General features: G+C 52.3%; 1 protein-coding gene and 1 long non-coding RNA gene across 3 annotated transcripts in view; both read right to left on the bottom strand.

Moving 5' to 3' along the window:
- Positions 1-7,813, bottom strand: part of CELF5 (CUGBP Elav-like family member 5) — a 37,021-nt gene extending 29,208 nt beyond the window's left edge. For both annotated transcript variants that reach the window (XM_053965753.1, XM_053965752.1), the window contains exons 1-2: positions 7,528-7,813; positions 1,028-1,110 (exon numbers count right to left, since the gene is read on the bottom strand). In XM_053965753.1, the coding sequence (XP_053821728.1) occupies positions 1,028-1,110; positions 7,528-7,813 (369 nt within the window). The remainder of the gene's footprint in view (positions 1-1,027; positions 1,111-7,527) is intronic.
- Positions 7,814-9,210: 1,397 nt separating this feature from the next.
- Positions 9,211-14,459, bottom strand: LOC128800600 (uncharacterized). The gene is made up of 3 exons (XR_008435016.1): positions 14,141-14,459; positions 11,051-11,208; positions 9,211-10,920 (listed from the first exon to the last, which is right to left on the bottom strand). It is a non-coding gene; the product is annotated as an uncharacterized LOC128800600 (long non-coding RNA).
- Between the last annotated feature and the right edge of the window lie 219 nt (positions 14,460-14,678).

Genomic DNA, 14,678 nt, shown 5'->3' on the forward strand with positions numbered 1-14,678 from the left:
AAAGGATGTGTGTGTGTGTGTGTCTCTGTGTGTGTGTGTGTGTGTGAGAAGGTCTTGAGGGCAGCTGGGAGAGGTGAGGGAAGCTCTTTGGACCTGTATGGGTTAAAGAAAAAATGTTATGGTTAAGAATTCCTAACCACCCTCCAGAGACCCCTGGTTTACATTAATTATTCTGTTGCCTTGAGCACTCAGGGCCTCCTGTGTGCTTCTATCTATAAGTACCCAACTCCTCCTCCTACTCACCTCCAAATGAATCCTTTCAATGAGCTTGATCAACCCCCTCAGTACTGCAAGGGAACTGCCCAGTCAAAGCTCTTAAATCATACCAAAATGGGAAGGGCAACAATCCAGAACTCCTTTCAGCTCTCCAGCAGGTCCCAGGGAGGCAGAGGACTGCCAGGCAAGGAGGGACCTGTTCCACAGTGCCCAGCCTCCCTCAAATCCCACTGAACTCTGCTCCCAAGACCAGTTGTGCAGTGAGCAAGACCCAGGAACACACCAGCAGTCCTTCTCTCACCTAACTAACCCATTTCTCTTCCAAACAATGGCATGTGGCAAGTGTACTTTTTTATTTTTGAGGGGCTGATCCAATTCAGCCACTGCATCAGAGCTCCATCCAGGCACCCTGCAGGGCAATAGCAGAGTAGAATTGGATGCACCAGGAGGTTCTGCACACCTGGAAAAAGGCTCTGGTATCTTATCTCGTGTGAGTTTTCCAGCAATTCCCACTGTGCACCCACACACTTCACCCCAAAGCCCATAGCTCCCTAGTGACAGGGACAGAAAGCTGAAGGTGTCCTGTCACACCACAGAGAGCAAAGAGCAGCACAGAAACAGGCCTGGCCAGAGAAAAAAAGCAGCAGCTCTGAAGAGCAGTGCTGTGCTTCCACTCCCATATCCCTGTTCTAAGCCTTGAAACACCCTTCTCTTCCACAAGCTGGAAAATTGATCTAAGCCACTTCTCACCCTCACTCCCTCCCCTGAAAATTCCCCACATCATCAACCCAGACAATTCACTGGGACTTACCCCTGGCAAAGTCTTCTGTTCATGCAGTGCTGTCTGGGCTTTGATGGCAGAGTCTCTGGCACAGTATGTGAGGAATGCACAACCTGCAGCAGATACAGCGAGCGTCAAGTTAGACAGGCACTTGCAGATGAACATCAACACAAATGTTACATAATTTGGATGTGTCTAAAGCTCCAGGAAAAAAAAAAAAAAAGACAAAGAAACAACGTGAAAGGACTTGCAGGCCTCATCTGAAGTCTATTAAGAGCTAGAAAAGGGTCCCAGTGTGTCAACGGGGCTTGACACAGGTGTTGAACAAGGTGAGACACAATGGGAGAGCAAAAGGAAAGCTGATCTTGTCTGTGGCAGAAACAGTCCCAAACACAAGGATCAGAAGAGAGGCAAGGACCAGCATGATTACTGATTAAAAGAAGAAAAGAAGCAGGGAAAGAAGAGAAGTATCTGGGATTTTAGGCTTTTACAAAAGCTCCGTGATCCAGATTCACAAATCGGGGAACTATGGCAGGAGAGGCCTGGCCTTGTGTGCTGTGTGATGCACACAAACACACACCAACGTACACATGCACCACAAGGGCAATACAGAGCCCAGCACAGCATCTTGCATTCTGCAAGGGCCAACTTAAGAAGCCAGATAAAAAGCACAGAGAAAAGGCCAGATCCTGACATTCTTAGTCAAGATATGACTCAACATCTCAGACGAACGCTGGAGCCAAGGGAGGAGGGGGAGGAGTTGTAGCCCCTCCAGGAAGAAGAGGGATCATCTTTGGGTGCTCTGATGCTAAGAATAAACAAAGGAAAAATCTGGCTGGTTATCAAGAAACATTTCCTAGCAGAAAGAGATTTAGACTGTGGAATGATCTCCCCAGGGAAGTGCCTGGAGCTCCGTCACTTGAGTTGTTTCAGACGAGGGTAGGCAAAGCACTGGAGAATAGACTCAGAACACATCTGACCCCCTCACTCATCCCCCTCCCATCCACAGTGGCATTTCACATCCCAAGCAAAGGCAGGACGAGTCCCTCTGGCTTGCTGATGAATATCCCTGTCTACACTGCTGTGCTGGGGCTGCAGATGCATTGTTTTGGCCAGAGAGGCCCATTTTTCTGCCTCCACATTCTTGTGCCTGGCTTGGGGTACTCCAAAGCTGCTTCAGCTCTCCATGAGCTGCACCCAAAGGTGGGTGCAGGAACTGTATGGACCTCTCCCCTCCACCCCAGTGGGACTCCGTGGTACACAACACCCTGAGGCCAGCTCCTCAGGACAATCCCAAGCACAGCAACATCATTATCCTGTTCTTCCATCCCAACTCCAAGAAGATGCTGCAGGTAAGCACATCACATCTGTCCTCACACCTCTTGCTAGGGGAAAAAACCTTCCATAAACAGCACAGGTATCTCTAAGAGGTCATTAAAGCACTAGGTAACTCTAAGAGGTCATTAAAGCTCCTTATTGGCCAGGTTTTGAACCAAGAATGCTGCACCAAAGTCAAACATGGGACCAACAGGTAATTTAACAAATGCAGCGAGGCCAGGAAGAATGCAGGTCATTCACTGCTCCTGGCAAAGGCAGCTGGCTCTGTTGTGGTGGGCAAATTCCCCTCAGCTTTCACTCTTCCCCATGGACTGCTCTGGCATCAAGCCTCAAAAGCAGCTCTATAACCAGAGAGACCAGACTCTGTAACCTCTATAATCTATTTCTAACAGATTTGAAGGCCTGGTCACCAAAGCCTCCAACACGGATACACAATTCCACCTGCTGCTCCAGTCTGCTACTTTGCAAGTCATACAAGACTCAGAATTCTAAGATAATTTGGGCCAGGTTTAGCTCACAAAACTCCAAAGTCAGCACTTGGGAATAAGCAATTTATTCCACTAAAAGCTTCACTGCATTGGTACTATGCCCACGTGCAGTGAAGGCACTATCCCTGCCTCAGGAGCATCAGCCATCAACCTAAGAAAACTCAGGATAGGAGCAGAGTTACGTCTACATGAAGCATGCAAACCCCATCCTTGAGTCCCACATTCCAGTGCTCAGCAATGGCAAAACTGAGGCAAAGCACACTCAAAAAACCCAGTCCATGGGAGGACAAGCTAAAAATGAGAACTGGACAAAGACACACCATTTAGTGGGGATAAAGGAGAGACACTCCTCACACAAGAGGTACTGTTACCATGCCAGATCAGGGGTTTGTAAAGGCCAGCAACACCTAAGTCCACCAGCACCAATGTGAAAAAGTGCCATGCCTCCCCTCCCTAGAGGCCTCTGGTCCTTCTCTTCCCTACAGCAAAGGCACATTGCTCATCTTTTAGCAGCTCAGGTACCAAGAGGCAGCAGCTTCCAGAGACAGAAACACCCTCTAAGTGTGGAGCCTGAAGATGCCTCACTCCAATCCCCACTGCTGCTCTGCTTTACAAGGATGGGGGTATTTGCTCAGCAGAAGCCACTTGTGCTCCTTCTCTTCACTCAAGCATGAAGCAGCACTCAGGCAGCCTCTAAGGTCCTGTCTGGACTGGGGCTGCAGGTACAGGACAGCCTGGTCCACTGCTCTTCATAAGCTCTGAGGTTTGAGGACATTCCTCTCATTCTTACTTCCCCAATAGCTGTTACTTCCCTGGGAAGCTGTACTGGCTCTGGAAAGGAGGGAGCTAAAGATGTCAGCTATGTCTTTTGGAAAATGTGATTACTGCCTTTCACAACCAGGTGTTTTGGAGGTAGACTAGTCAATTCCATTCTCTTTGCAAAGTCCTGGTCAGAAATACAGGAAAAGGTTTGGCAGAAACACTGTGCTCTGAGCCTAATTGTGTAAACATGTATTTGGGGAAAATAAATTTCCTTCCTGAAGAGCTGTTATCTCTTGCACACTAACTGTGCAGCTGCTCCTGGGATGCTGTGACAGGATTCTGCTCACCATGTCTTTCATGGGTTCTTTGGGCTCCTAAAAATTTGAGCTTGACAGAGCCACCCAAGGTTCTGCTCAAGAGAGAAGAGATGTCCACAGAGGTGCAGAGGGGCCTGTCACTCTCACTAGGTTTTCTCACTTCCACATTTCCTGCTTTAGTTAACAGCAAGCTCAGAGAGACAGGCTCAGGCCCCTTTGGGCACTTCTCACACCACGTCAGCTGTGCCTGCTGAGACACAGGACGTGGTGTTAGAAAGTGCTCAGGCTGTTGAGAAGCGTCAGCCTGGAAGGTCCCAGGCACCCGGGCAGTGCCAATGACCCATTCCCAGCACAGGGATGCAGGACAGCACCCAGAGCACTGTCTGCAAAGCCAGGCCACCATCATTCTGCCAAAGATCCCTCTATGTCCCATCAGCCTTGGTGGTACCACCCTACTTCCATGGGCTCCAGGAGGGTTTCTAGCTCCCAGAAAGCAGAACCCAGCCTAGTTTCACTTGCAAGAGACTGCATTAAAAAAATATATATTCAGTGCCTGATCCTCCCTACAAACTACACATTGACTCTGGAATTTACAGTCCCTTCAGATCCTAAATATTACTCCACACATCAGCAGTCTAAAGCCTTGAGCAAGAAAAGGCTGCTGGTTTGCAGGAGGGAGGGATCTCTAGATTCTGCTTAGCATCAGAAATCACATTAAATACTTCAGCAGGGGAAGCGTGGAGTCAGTGGGGAGCTAATCTACAAGCCTGCAGAAGCTGAGTCAAAACAGGGCTGAGAGGGAGGCAAGTTGGGCTGAGGTTGTTGTTGTTGTATCCTTGCCCTCTGGAAAAGCCACCTATCTGTCCACAGGCCTGTGAGAGGGCTGCTCCTGCCCCTGCTGAACATCCCCCTGCAATTCAGTTTGGCATCTCACACGCCTTCATCGCTCCACTTTCCCTACCATGAGCACTCCTAGGAAACCCATCCAGTTGACACTTGTGAAGGAACTGCCTTCTGCCTAATCCTGGAACACAAGGCCAACAATTTCCACTTGATTCTCCCCACTCAGCCTCCCCTGACCCATTCCAAAAGCCTGTTCAAACACCTCCCTGCTCTTCCCATGAAAATATTAGCTTTGAGACAAACACTGCCATTAACATGCAAATGTATCTGTGATTAACATAAATAGAAGAACTGCCTCATGAATAATATTAGGCTGGAACAGTATCAGCTACCAGTAGCCAGGTTGCTGAGACATGACTAGTCAGGTACTAACAAAACCATTTCATAGCAGAGCTCACATTTCTAAATCTCTAAGATTCTCCCCAGCCTCCACCGAATTCATCCATCCTCAGCACCCATACAGGACCAGCTCTTGGACACTGCAGCCCAACTCACATCCTCCAGTCCCTGGCAGGCCTTTTCCACCCTTTCTTCCTCCCTGGAGGCAGAGGTGGCTGCTCAGCTCCGTGTCAAGCTGCAAGGGAACACAAGAGGACACGCTGGGCTTCATCAGCAGTGCTGGCTTCTCACACAACCGCTTCCTCCCCTTTGGGGAGAGAAATGGAAAAAAGCAGATGGAAGCTGCATGTGAGCTGTCAATTGGATCTCACTGCAGATCAGGAACATGGGGAGAGAAAACTGAGTCTGCTGTTAGAACTGCCCCAGAAAGGTGGCTTCTGTTCAGTGCAGGAAGGAGCTTGCAGCCAAAGTGTCCCCTGCTCGGGGGCTGTGACAGTGCTCCAGGCCACTGCAGCTCCTGGGTCAGGCCTGGCACCTTCCAGGCCTGCAGATGCCAGCAGCAGCTCCTCACCAGGATGGCATTCCTGCATGGAGCACAGGCACTGCAGCCAAACCTGGTAAATGAGAGTGATCAGGCACCAGGGTGGGCTGGATTGTGGATCTCATTCCCTTGCTGCACGCTAAACCCCCACACACTTCCTTGTGAAGAGATGACTTCTCTGGAGAGGCTGTTCCCAAAGCAGGCTGAGGATCTACATGCAAACTCATGCCACCAGGAAAGGAATCCCAGCCTCTCACTTTGTACAAAACAGGATGGGGAGGGGCACAGGGAAGTGAAGAGGTGTAGAAACAACCCCACAACAACCACCAGAGAACCTCACGTCTCAACAGCCTCTTCTGGACAGAACAACCCCTGACCAACAACACCAACATCCACTTAAAAAAAAAAATGCTATAACCAAAAGGATGTATTTATTTTGCTGCAGAAATCCTGCTTTTAACAGCGAGTTAATATCACACACATCTGGCTAATACCACTGCTGCCCCCTCTAATTTCCATACCTAAGCAGAGCCCTAGAATCTGTCTCCTGCCTGGAAGCTGACCTCAGACCACACAGTCTATATTTAAGATGTCAACTGCAATGAAATGTGCAATTGTCTCTTGCCTTGGGCCCATTCTCCTCCTTGCTGGGTTTGAAACCTTGCAACTCACCATCCCCTGGCAGCAGGTTTGGATGCAGTTCCTTGCACACAGAGACACACAAGCACATGGCATCCTCGTTTTTCACTCACAACCAGACACACTTCTTCAGCTAAATTCACGCCAGCCCAGCCCCCACAGGCTTCAATGAGAAAGTGTTTTCCTTTTGTGCTGGAGAGTTAGATTTGGCCTTTTGTTTGAAAATACACTTGTTTTTTTCTTGTCCTCTTCCCTCTCCGTTCAGTCTAGAATGGTTCACGTTGCCAAGGCACTCGATTTTTCCTACCCTTCCTCCTAAAATCCGAGGCTTCAGGACTGAGCGTTGCACACTCCCTCCAGCATGCACCAACACATGGCCCCATCACAGATCATTTTAGGGCACAGCAGCCCGGGCTGAGCACCGACAGCTTTCAGGAACTGTCGGTTCCCTGCAGGCTGTTCTACCCGTGCCAGGGAGCGACGCTGCCATCACCCCCTGGGATCCCACAGCAAACAACTCCGTGAGTTCCCTTCCTGGCTGGAGCCGAGCTGGTCACAAGATCCCAAACACCTGCTGGGGTGGGGTAGAGCCGCTCCACTGAAGGGAGCTCCCATTCCGAGCGCGACAGCTCTTCAGTATAAAAACACAACAATAAGCGAGGCTAAAGGAGCCTCCTCAAACTTTTCAGCACCCGTTAAAGGTCCTTCAGCGAAGGAAGACCCCCTCATCTCCCCGTGTGCCATCACGAAGGCCCCTCACCTACCCCAAATGCCACTGACAGCAGCACGTTCGTGGCCAATATTCTTTGTTGCACGGATTTTAAAACCGCAGCGCCGAAGCCCTGCCCGGGGTCGGTGCGAGCCCCCTCAGGGGATGGCGAGGGTCCCGCTGCGGCCCCCGCGCTCCGCAGCAGCCTCGGCCCGGCCCACGCTGCCCATCGACGCCTTTGTCACCGCACCCCACGCGGGGCGGCAGGCCCCGGGCTGCCCGAGGGGCGCGGGCCGCGGCCGAGGGGCTCGGCGGGGCTCCGCCGCGGGGATGGGGACCCCGCCCGTGGGCGCTGGGGATGCGGACGCGTTCCCGGGCAGCGCCAGCCCCCGCTGAGGGAGGCGGGGGGTGCGGGAGAACGGCACATCGCGGCGGGTCACGCGTGGAGCGACCCGGGGCCCGCCGCCCCTTTGTGCGCGCCGCGCCGGGCTCACCCTTGTGCATGCCGGTGTAGCGGTCCTTGAGCACGGTGAGCTCGTAGATCTTGCCGAACTGCTCGAAGAGCGGCTTGAGGTCCTTCTCCTCCAGGTTGCGCGGGATCTGCCCCACGAAGAGCTTGATGGCATCCAGGTCCTTCATGCTGTCGGGCTGCGCCGGGGGCTCCGCGCCGCCGCTGCTGCTCATGGGGGAGGCTCGGCGCGGCGGCGGCGGGGGCGGCTGCGGCGCTGGCGGGAGCGGCGGCGGCTGCCTCCTCGCCTCGCCCTCGGTGAGTCTGGCCATGCCCCGCGCCCGGCGCGGCTGCGGGCGGGCGGGCGGGGGAGGCAGCGCGGCGGGAACGGCCCCGCCGCCAGCGCCGCCGCCGCGGCGCCACAAAGAGCCGCGCCACAGCGCCCCCTGCCGGGCCCCGCGCCGCCGCGGCCCCTCAGGAGCGGGGGGCAGCGGGGAAGGCACCGGGGGGAGCCCCGGGAGCGGCCCCGGGAGCGGCCCGCGAGGGTCACTCGGGAGCGGCCCGCGAGGGTCACTCGGGACCGGCCGGCTGGGCCAAGAGCCTGGGGAAGGCGGCAAGGCGGCAGTGACCGCCGCGACGCCCATCCCCGCGGGCGAGGATGTGTTTTTAGGGCCCAGCAGCGCGGAGGGCCCTGGGAGCAAGGGAGAGAGCTCTGAGCACCCACGAAGGCAGAGCCGCTCCACATCCGTGTCAGAAATTAGCATTCGGCCCATTTTCTTGGTACCTCAGCACAAGGGTCTGGAGGCGAAGAGATTATTTAAAGCAGGAAATTTTGTAACGCAGCCGTGACCCAGCAGCGAGCACAGGGGCTGAAGGGGGCTGAGCTGGAAGGGGAAGCCATACGCGGCCCCAGGTCTACAGCCCCGGGCACACCTCTCTGCCTGCCCCTGCCCTTCTGGGGAAAGTCCCCTTTCTTCCTTCCTTCCCCTTTCTTCCGAGCAGCTCAGCTGCCTCCTCACCGGGGCATCCCCAGCCCGGTCCTGTGTCAGACCGTGCCAGATGGTCAGGGGCTGGTTGCGTATCCACGCTGAAGCAGCCATTATTGCTAACGGGATCAGCTCTCCCTCCCCGTGTGAGGCTCTGCATTGCTCCCCCACTGCTTTCTCCAGCTCTGGCAGATGCTGTAAGGCACTGAGGGGATGTCATCGCTCCAAGCAGCACGGCCCAGGTGGCCCGGGGCTGTGTCACCTCTCTGCCCCACCTCTGTCACGCCGGGGTGACGCCGGGGCACAGCCCAGCCGAAGCTCCAGCAGGAGCAGCTGCGCTGCAGGGATGCAGCTCGGCCGCCCACAGCCACACGCTGCCTGCATCCCCTACAGAGCATTCCCTCTGCAGCGTGCACGGCTCTTGTCGTCACACCACACATTTCAGCCTGTCATGCTGCCCCAGCGTCCCCGAAGATGAATACACTCCTCGTGCTGGGAGGAGGGAGGGGGTGTTGGCTGGGCTGTTTGCGGAGAGAGCTGTGGCAGAGTCAGGTGCTCAGCTCCACTGAGCATGCCAGGCCTGTGCCTGAGCAAAGGACCGTGGTGCAGGCACAGCCCGGCCTTGCTTCCCCTTGCGTAGTCTCTGCTGAGAGCTTTCTGCCATCCCCCTTTTCTCCTGCCCTGGATCCTGCGGAGGGAGGGCAGCAGTGAGTGGAGAGGTGACCCCACTACACAGCACAACATAACCAGGGCAGCCACAGCTCTGTGCTCCCACTGCAGCCCAATTCAGCATTCTCCTGCCTGGTCCCCAAGTCCCATCCTTCCCCCTACCCTCTCCCCACAGTGCCCCACATGCCAGAGCCTCAAACCCTACCCAGATCTCTCAGGTGTGATATTACCTAGGTCCCTGCACCAGGAGATACGTGCAGCAAGAAAAGGCAGGTTAGGAAGAAGGGGGTTGGGTTGTTTACCAGGGGAAGAAGAGGGATCCCAATCCTACAGAGCAGAGGGAAGAACAGAGAATACTGGTCATGTATGACCTGGCTCCCAGACTGAAGTCATGGCAAGAACGAGAGAGGCAGAGCCAGAGGGACTGGGGATTCCTCTTCACTCCTGTGGTCAGCAGAGCTACAGCTCTGTACCCTGCTCTCTGCAGCACTGGCTGTTGTGCCCAGCTGTGTGTGGAGCTGCCAGGGCACTCACTGAGGGCCAGCAAGAGCCTGGGATTTGCATCCAGGCTTTTCATGGAGATGGACTCACAAAGGCCTGCAGCTTTCTGCAGCCTGGTCTGAACCCAGGGATGCTGCAAGGTGTCTCAAGGCTGGAGAGCTGTCTTGTGTTTGATGGTGTTACCACTCCTAAAACTCACCCTAAAACCCCCCCAGCATCTCCCCACACTGGTCAAACTTTCTGTTGACATATCTTGCAGAGGCTGCCAGGGTTCTGCCATCTATTTGGAAGCCACAGATGCATCAGCTGTGAAGTCTATGGCAAGTCAAGCTGTTCTCATTTTTAACAGCTGCAAGCAGATAAGGCAATGTTTAAAACAAGAAAGCTTTATGGCAACAGCAGCAATCCTCACCTTGGATGAATCACACCTAAGCAAGCAAAGTTTTCAGGCACCTTTGCATGCCTAGCTTGCTTTTTCACATCAGCTGTTGCAGCAAAAGCTGCTCTAGGCTTTTGTTACAGCTCAAGGACCCAGTGCCTCGGGTAGAAAACGTCTATTTAGAAGGAAAGATAAATCCAGTCTCTTTTGGAGTCCATGAATGGACATACTAAAACCACCCTGACTGCAGTAAAGAACAACAGACATGAAAATACTGCTGGTAAATGAAGAGCAGAACGGCTGTCAATCAGCACCTGCGGTTTACAGAGCCAGACAGAGAGTTATATTCCAGAGTAACAGGATTAAGGGGAAGATAAAAGAAATCTTAGCACTAAGACAGAGAAAAAGGGAAATGAGAGGTCACCTGTGCAGAGGAAGAAGAAACATGTTGCATCTGTCATGGAGGAGTCTACACAAGAGTGCTAGAAGGAGCACAGCAGAGCTCAGATGCACAATTCCCAGGGGGTGAGGGAACAGATTCTGCCCAAGCCTGAGATGCTGCTTCAAAAAAAGAACTGTTAGAAGAAAACCACATTGTATGCCCAACAAGTTTCTCTTTTGCAGAGACATTTGCTAGTGAAAAGCACACCAGATATTTTCCTTACACACATCTAGACTTGCCTGGTTTCTTGTGGCATATGAGTATTTGTATTTAGGTGGGGCAGCTTAAGATGAAAGGTGAAGAGGTCCAGTCCAGTGGCCCAAATCTGAGAAGGGCTCAAACAAAAGGTGCAGGAACAACCAGGTACATTTTGCCTTAGGAGTGTTTGCCCAGTCTTTCCAGCTCCTAAAGGCAATGAGGAATGGAGAAAATACAAGCTGGAGCTCTGAATTTCCACATCACCTAGGAGACACCATTTAAAGCAGAAAATCGTCACCACAGCCCAGAAAAAAAAAAAAAAAAAAAAAAAAAAAAAAAAAAAAAAGAGGGAGGGGAAAAAAAGGGTCCTTTAAAACAGTCTGCCTTTCCTTACCTATCTGTTCCCCAGGCAGAAGAACCAAAGGACTAGGTAAGACAGTCCTGGCAGAAAATATCCAAGCAATAAGAGAGTATCTCAGGGAAATAAAAGTAATTCCTCTAATGTGATTGCTTCTTGTCTGGTGTAAAAGATTCTGCAGCCAGACTGCCAGCCTAAGAGAAAAATATCCTGTGTAAAATGATATAACTTGCCATCAGCTTTTATCCTCTCTTGTCCACCAAGACCTTGCTGTTTAGCTTTCACTGAATATCTGTTTTACCAACCAATTCAGAGTTAGGGAGTTTTAACATTTTAACTTTGCAAGAACCCAAAAATTAACTAAGTTTTGAAGCTTGTGGATTTTTTGACCCAAGTTGTCACAGTGGGTGAATTGAAAGTGACCATCACAGATTCCAGATATCTTTGTGATCAAAAGGAGCTGTTCTATGAGGATTGATTTCAAAAACAAAACAAAACCCAAATAAACAAACAAAACCACACCACCTTGTGGAAGAGGTTTGGGTTGTGTGCAAACTGTTTCTTCCAATGCTTGAAAGCAAGTTGGTCAGGAAACAATGGCACAGAGCTGTCCTTTCCCAAATAATGAGAGGCAACTCCTCAGCTCTACAATCATGCAATATTCAGTTGACCTGACTGCGTTCAGTTTGGACCTGGTTTTAATCAGCAAAGATATTAAGCTCTGCTGATTTGATCTGGCTTCTCCCCCTGCTCCCCAAACACTCCTGGAGCACAGAGATGGTTGTTTCTGTCACATGCTTTCATCTGAGTACCCCTTAAAAATAAAAGGACTGAGCATTCCTAGAATCTTGAGGTCATCCCTACAGCATCTGCTTCTCACTCATCTCCTTATTTTTGGTCAATTCTCTATCTTCCCATTACTCCCCATTACACTGTATTCAGATATTATATGAAAAATATTCCACAGGAATAAGCCCACAACATGAACAACCTGGCTTCAGGACACAACCTAGTTGTTCTCATGTTCTCATTACTTGAAAGAAAGAAATGTGGCACCTGAATAAAGCAGAGAGGATTAGAGGAGAATGTGGCAATCACCAGATCTACTCATCTCCACCCCTGCTCCCAGCAGCTACATCACTGAGCCCTTCAAATATTTTTTCAGAAGTTTTATGAGGATTTCTTTTCTCCTGCTATCCCTAGCCCAGCAGTGACAAATCCAGCCTCTAGAAAAGCACATTTTCCACTCAGGACTCCACCCCACATCTTCCACACATCCCCGGGCTGTTCCAGCTCCAGCAGCTCCAAAGAGCAAGGCCCTTTGTACCTCCTACTTCACCAAGGTGCTGTAAGTGTCAGATATATTTAAGAGCATGAAGCATTCAGATACTATGGAAACCAGGGCAAGAGAAAAACCAAAAATAGATGGAAGACGCAAGCTGTTGTAAGGTCTGGAAAAGCCTTGCTGAGGAAGGCTGTGCTTGCTGCAGCTGATTGCAGAGTGGGATCCATTTAGAGCTCAAGCATAAAATATCCTCTCTCCAATCTTTCCGTAGTTTGTCATTTTTCTCTGCCAGAGGGAAAGGGATATTCTTTAACTTCCCCTCTATTTAACAGGCCTCCTAATTACCAGTTCCTTTGAATGATTCATATTCTAGTGTGCCCTTCCCATGACCTGGAGTAGACTGCTGCCTGACTGCTTCTGTAGAGCAGGAGTATTTGGGAACACACCATGAGAAAAAACCACCACAGAGCACTCTCCTAAAAGGGAAACAACAACAGCAACCTACAGAGAAGGGTGCCTGGAACTAAGAGTTGTTTGTCTGCCTCTCCTTTCATTAATCCTTTTAATCTCTACAGATAAACCAGTTGCTAAAGTAGAATAATACCTTCACTGAAAAAAACAAGAATGGCATGTGAAGGAAACAGAGAGGATGCCAGCATGAGGAGTACAAACCATCTGACTCAAAGATGATCAACCAAATACAAGTCAGTAACAGCACTTCAGTACCCCTATCAAGAACTAGTCAGTGCTACCACAGAGGCACCATCCAAGAATAAAAACTTTAATTGCCTTTCACGAGTCCCACAGCCCCTTACAGGCTGTACAAATTCCCAGTCCCTCAGCATGGCAAGCAGAGGTCTCCCTGCACTGAGAGCCAGGCTAAGCTGGACTGGGGGTGTCACAGCCCCAGTCTCCATCCAGGGAAGGCAGCTGGACCTTCTTCCTCTCTGCTTTCACACCACCCTTCCTGACAGCAAAGAACTCCCTGCTGTCCACAGTGACCTTCCCTTCAAAGCAGGGCACTGACATGATTATAGCTTGGACTCGGTGATCTCAAAGGTCTTTTCCAGCCTAGTTAATTCTGTGATTCTGTGATAATGACATGACAGAGCCTGTGTTAAACCCAGCTCTGCAATGAGCTGCCCCTCAGCCTGTAGGGTTTGCTCCATGTGCCAGAGGGCTGTGAGGGGACAGCGGGCATCCCAGCTCCGAAAATGCACTGTTCCAAGCACAGGAGGTAGAGGGGACACCTGTGGAGAGAGAGCAACGATGATACATTTCTAGAGCAGCTCTTTGCTCTCCATTGCTGGAATACACCCTCCTCTTCACTGCCTTGTCCCAGCAGCTCTTCTATCACCTTTGTTTTGAACCTTTTCTCTGACTTAGAAGAGATGTCTTTCTTTTCTAGAAAGACACGTCACCACTTTGAACAGCCAGGTCGGAGGAGCCAGGACCTCGGCATCCTCCTGGCACCTCAGCATCCTCCTGGCACCTTGGCATCCTCCTGGCACCTCGGCATCCCCAGCAGCAGCCTCAGGGACCCGTGGACAGGCAGCCACGTGTCCCCACTGCTGCAGGGAAGCGGAGAAGGAAGAGAAGCCCTGGAAGGGACAGAACAGGGATGCCAAGGCCACACCTGTCCCGCAGATGGACTGAAGGGGGATGCCGAGGCCACAGGGGATGCCGAGGCCGCACCTGCCCTGCAGCTGTGCCAGGGCTGAGCCCACTCAGCATCCCGGGGCCGCTGTTCTGGCCATGCCCTGCCTGTGCCAAAGGCTGTGATTTTGGGCACCCCAGCTCCAGAAATGCACTGTTCCAAGCAGAGGAGGTAGAGGGGACACCTGTGGAGAGAGAATGATGATGATAGGTTTCTAGAGCTGGGATACACCCTCCGGAGCAGTCCCCAGGGCGGGACTGGCAGCACAAGATGCTCCTGTCGCTTCGGGACCTGCGGCTGCTCGGGTCTGTCACAGCCCCATGTCACAGCCCCGTGTCACAGCCCCGTGTCACAGCCCCATGTCACAGCCCTGTGTCACAGCCCCGTGTCACAGCCCAGTGTCACAGCCCCATGTCACAGCCCCGTGTCACAGCCCCGTGTCACAGCCCCGTGTCACTGCCCCATGTCACAGCCCCGTGTCACAGCCCCGTGTCACAGCCCCGTGTCACTGCCCCATGTCACAGCCCCGTGTCACAGCCCTGTGTCACAGCCCCATGTCACAGCCCCGTGTCACAGCCCCATGTCACAGCCCTGTGTCACAGCCCCATGTCACAGCCCTGTGTCACAGCCCCATGTCACAGCCCTGTGTCACAGCCCCGTGTCACAGCACCGTGTCACAGCCCCGTGTCACAGCCCCGTGTCACAGCCCCGTGTCACAGCCC

Source organism: Vidua chalybeata, chromosome 27, assembly GCF_026979565.1.
Source record: "Vidua chalybeata isolate OUT-0048 chromosome 27, bVidCha1 merged haplotype, whole genome shotgun sequence".
Taxonomy (NCBI): Eukaryota; Metazoa; Chordata; class Aves; order Passeriformes; family Viduidae; genus Vidua; species Vidua chalybeata.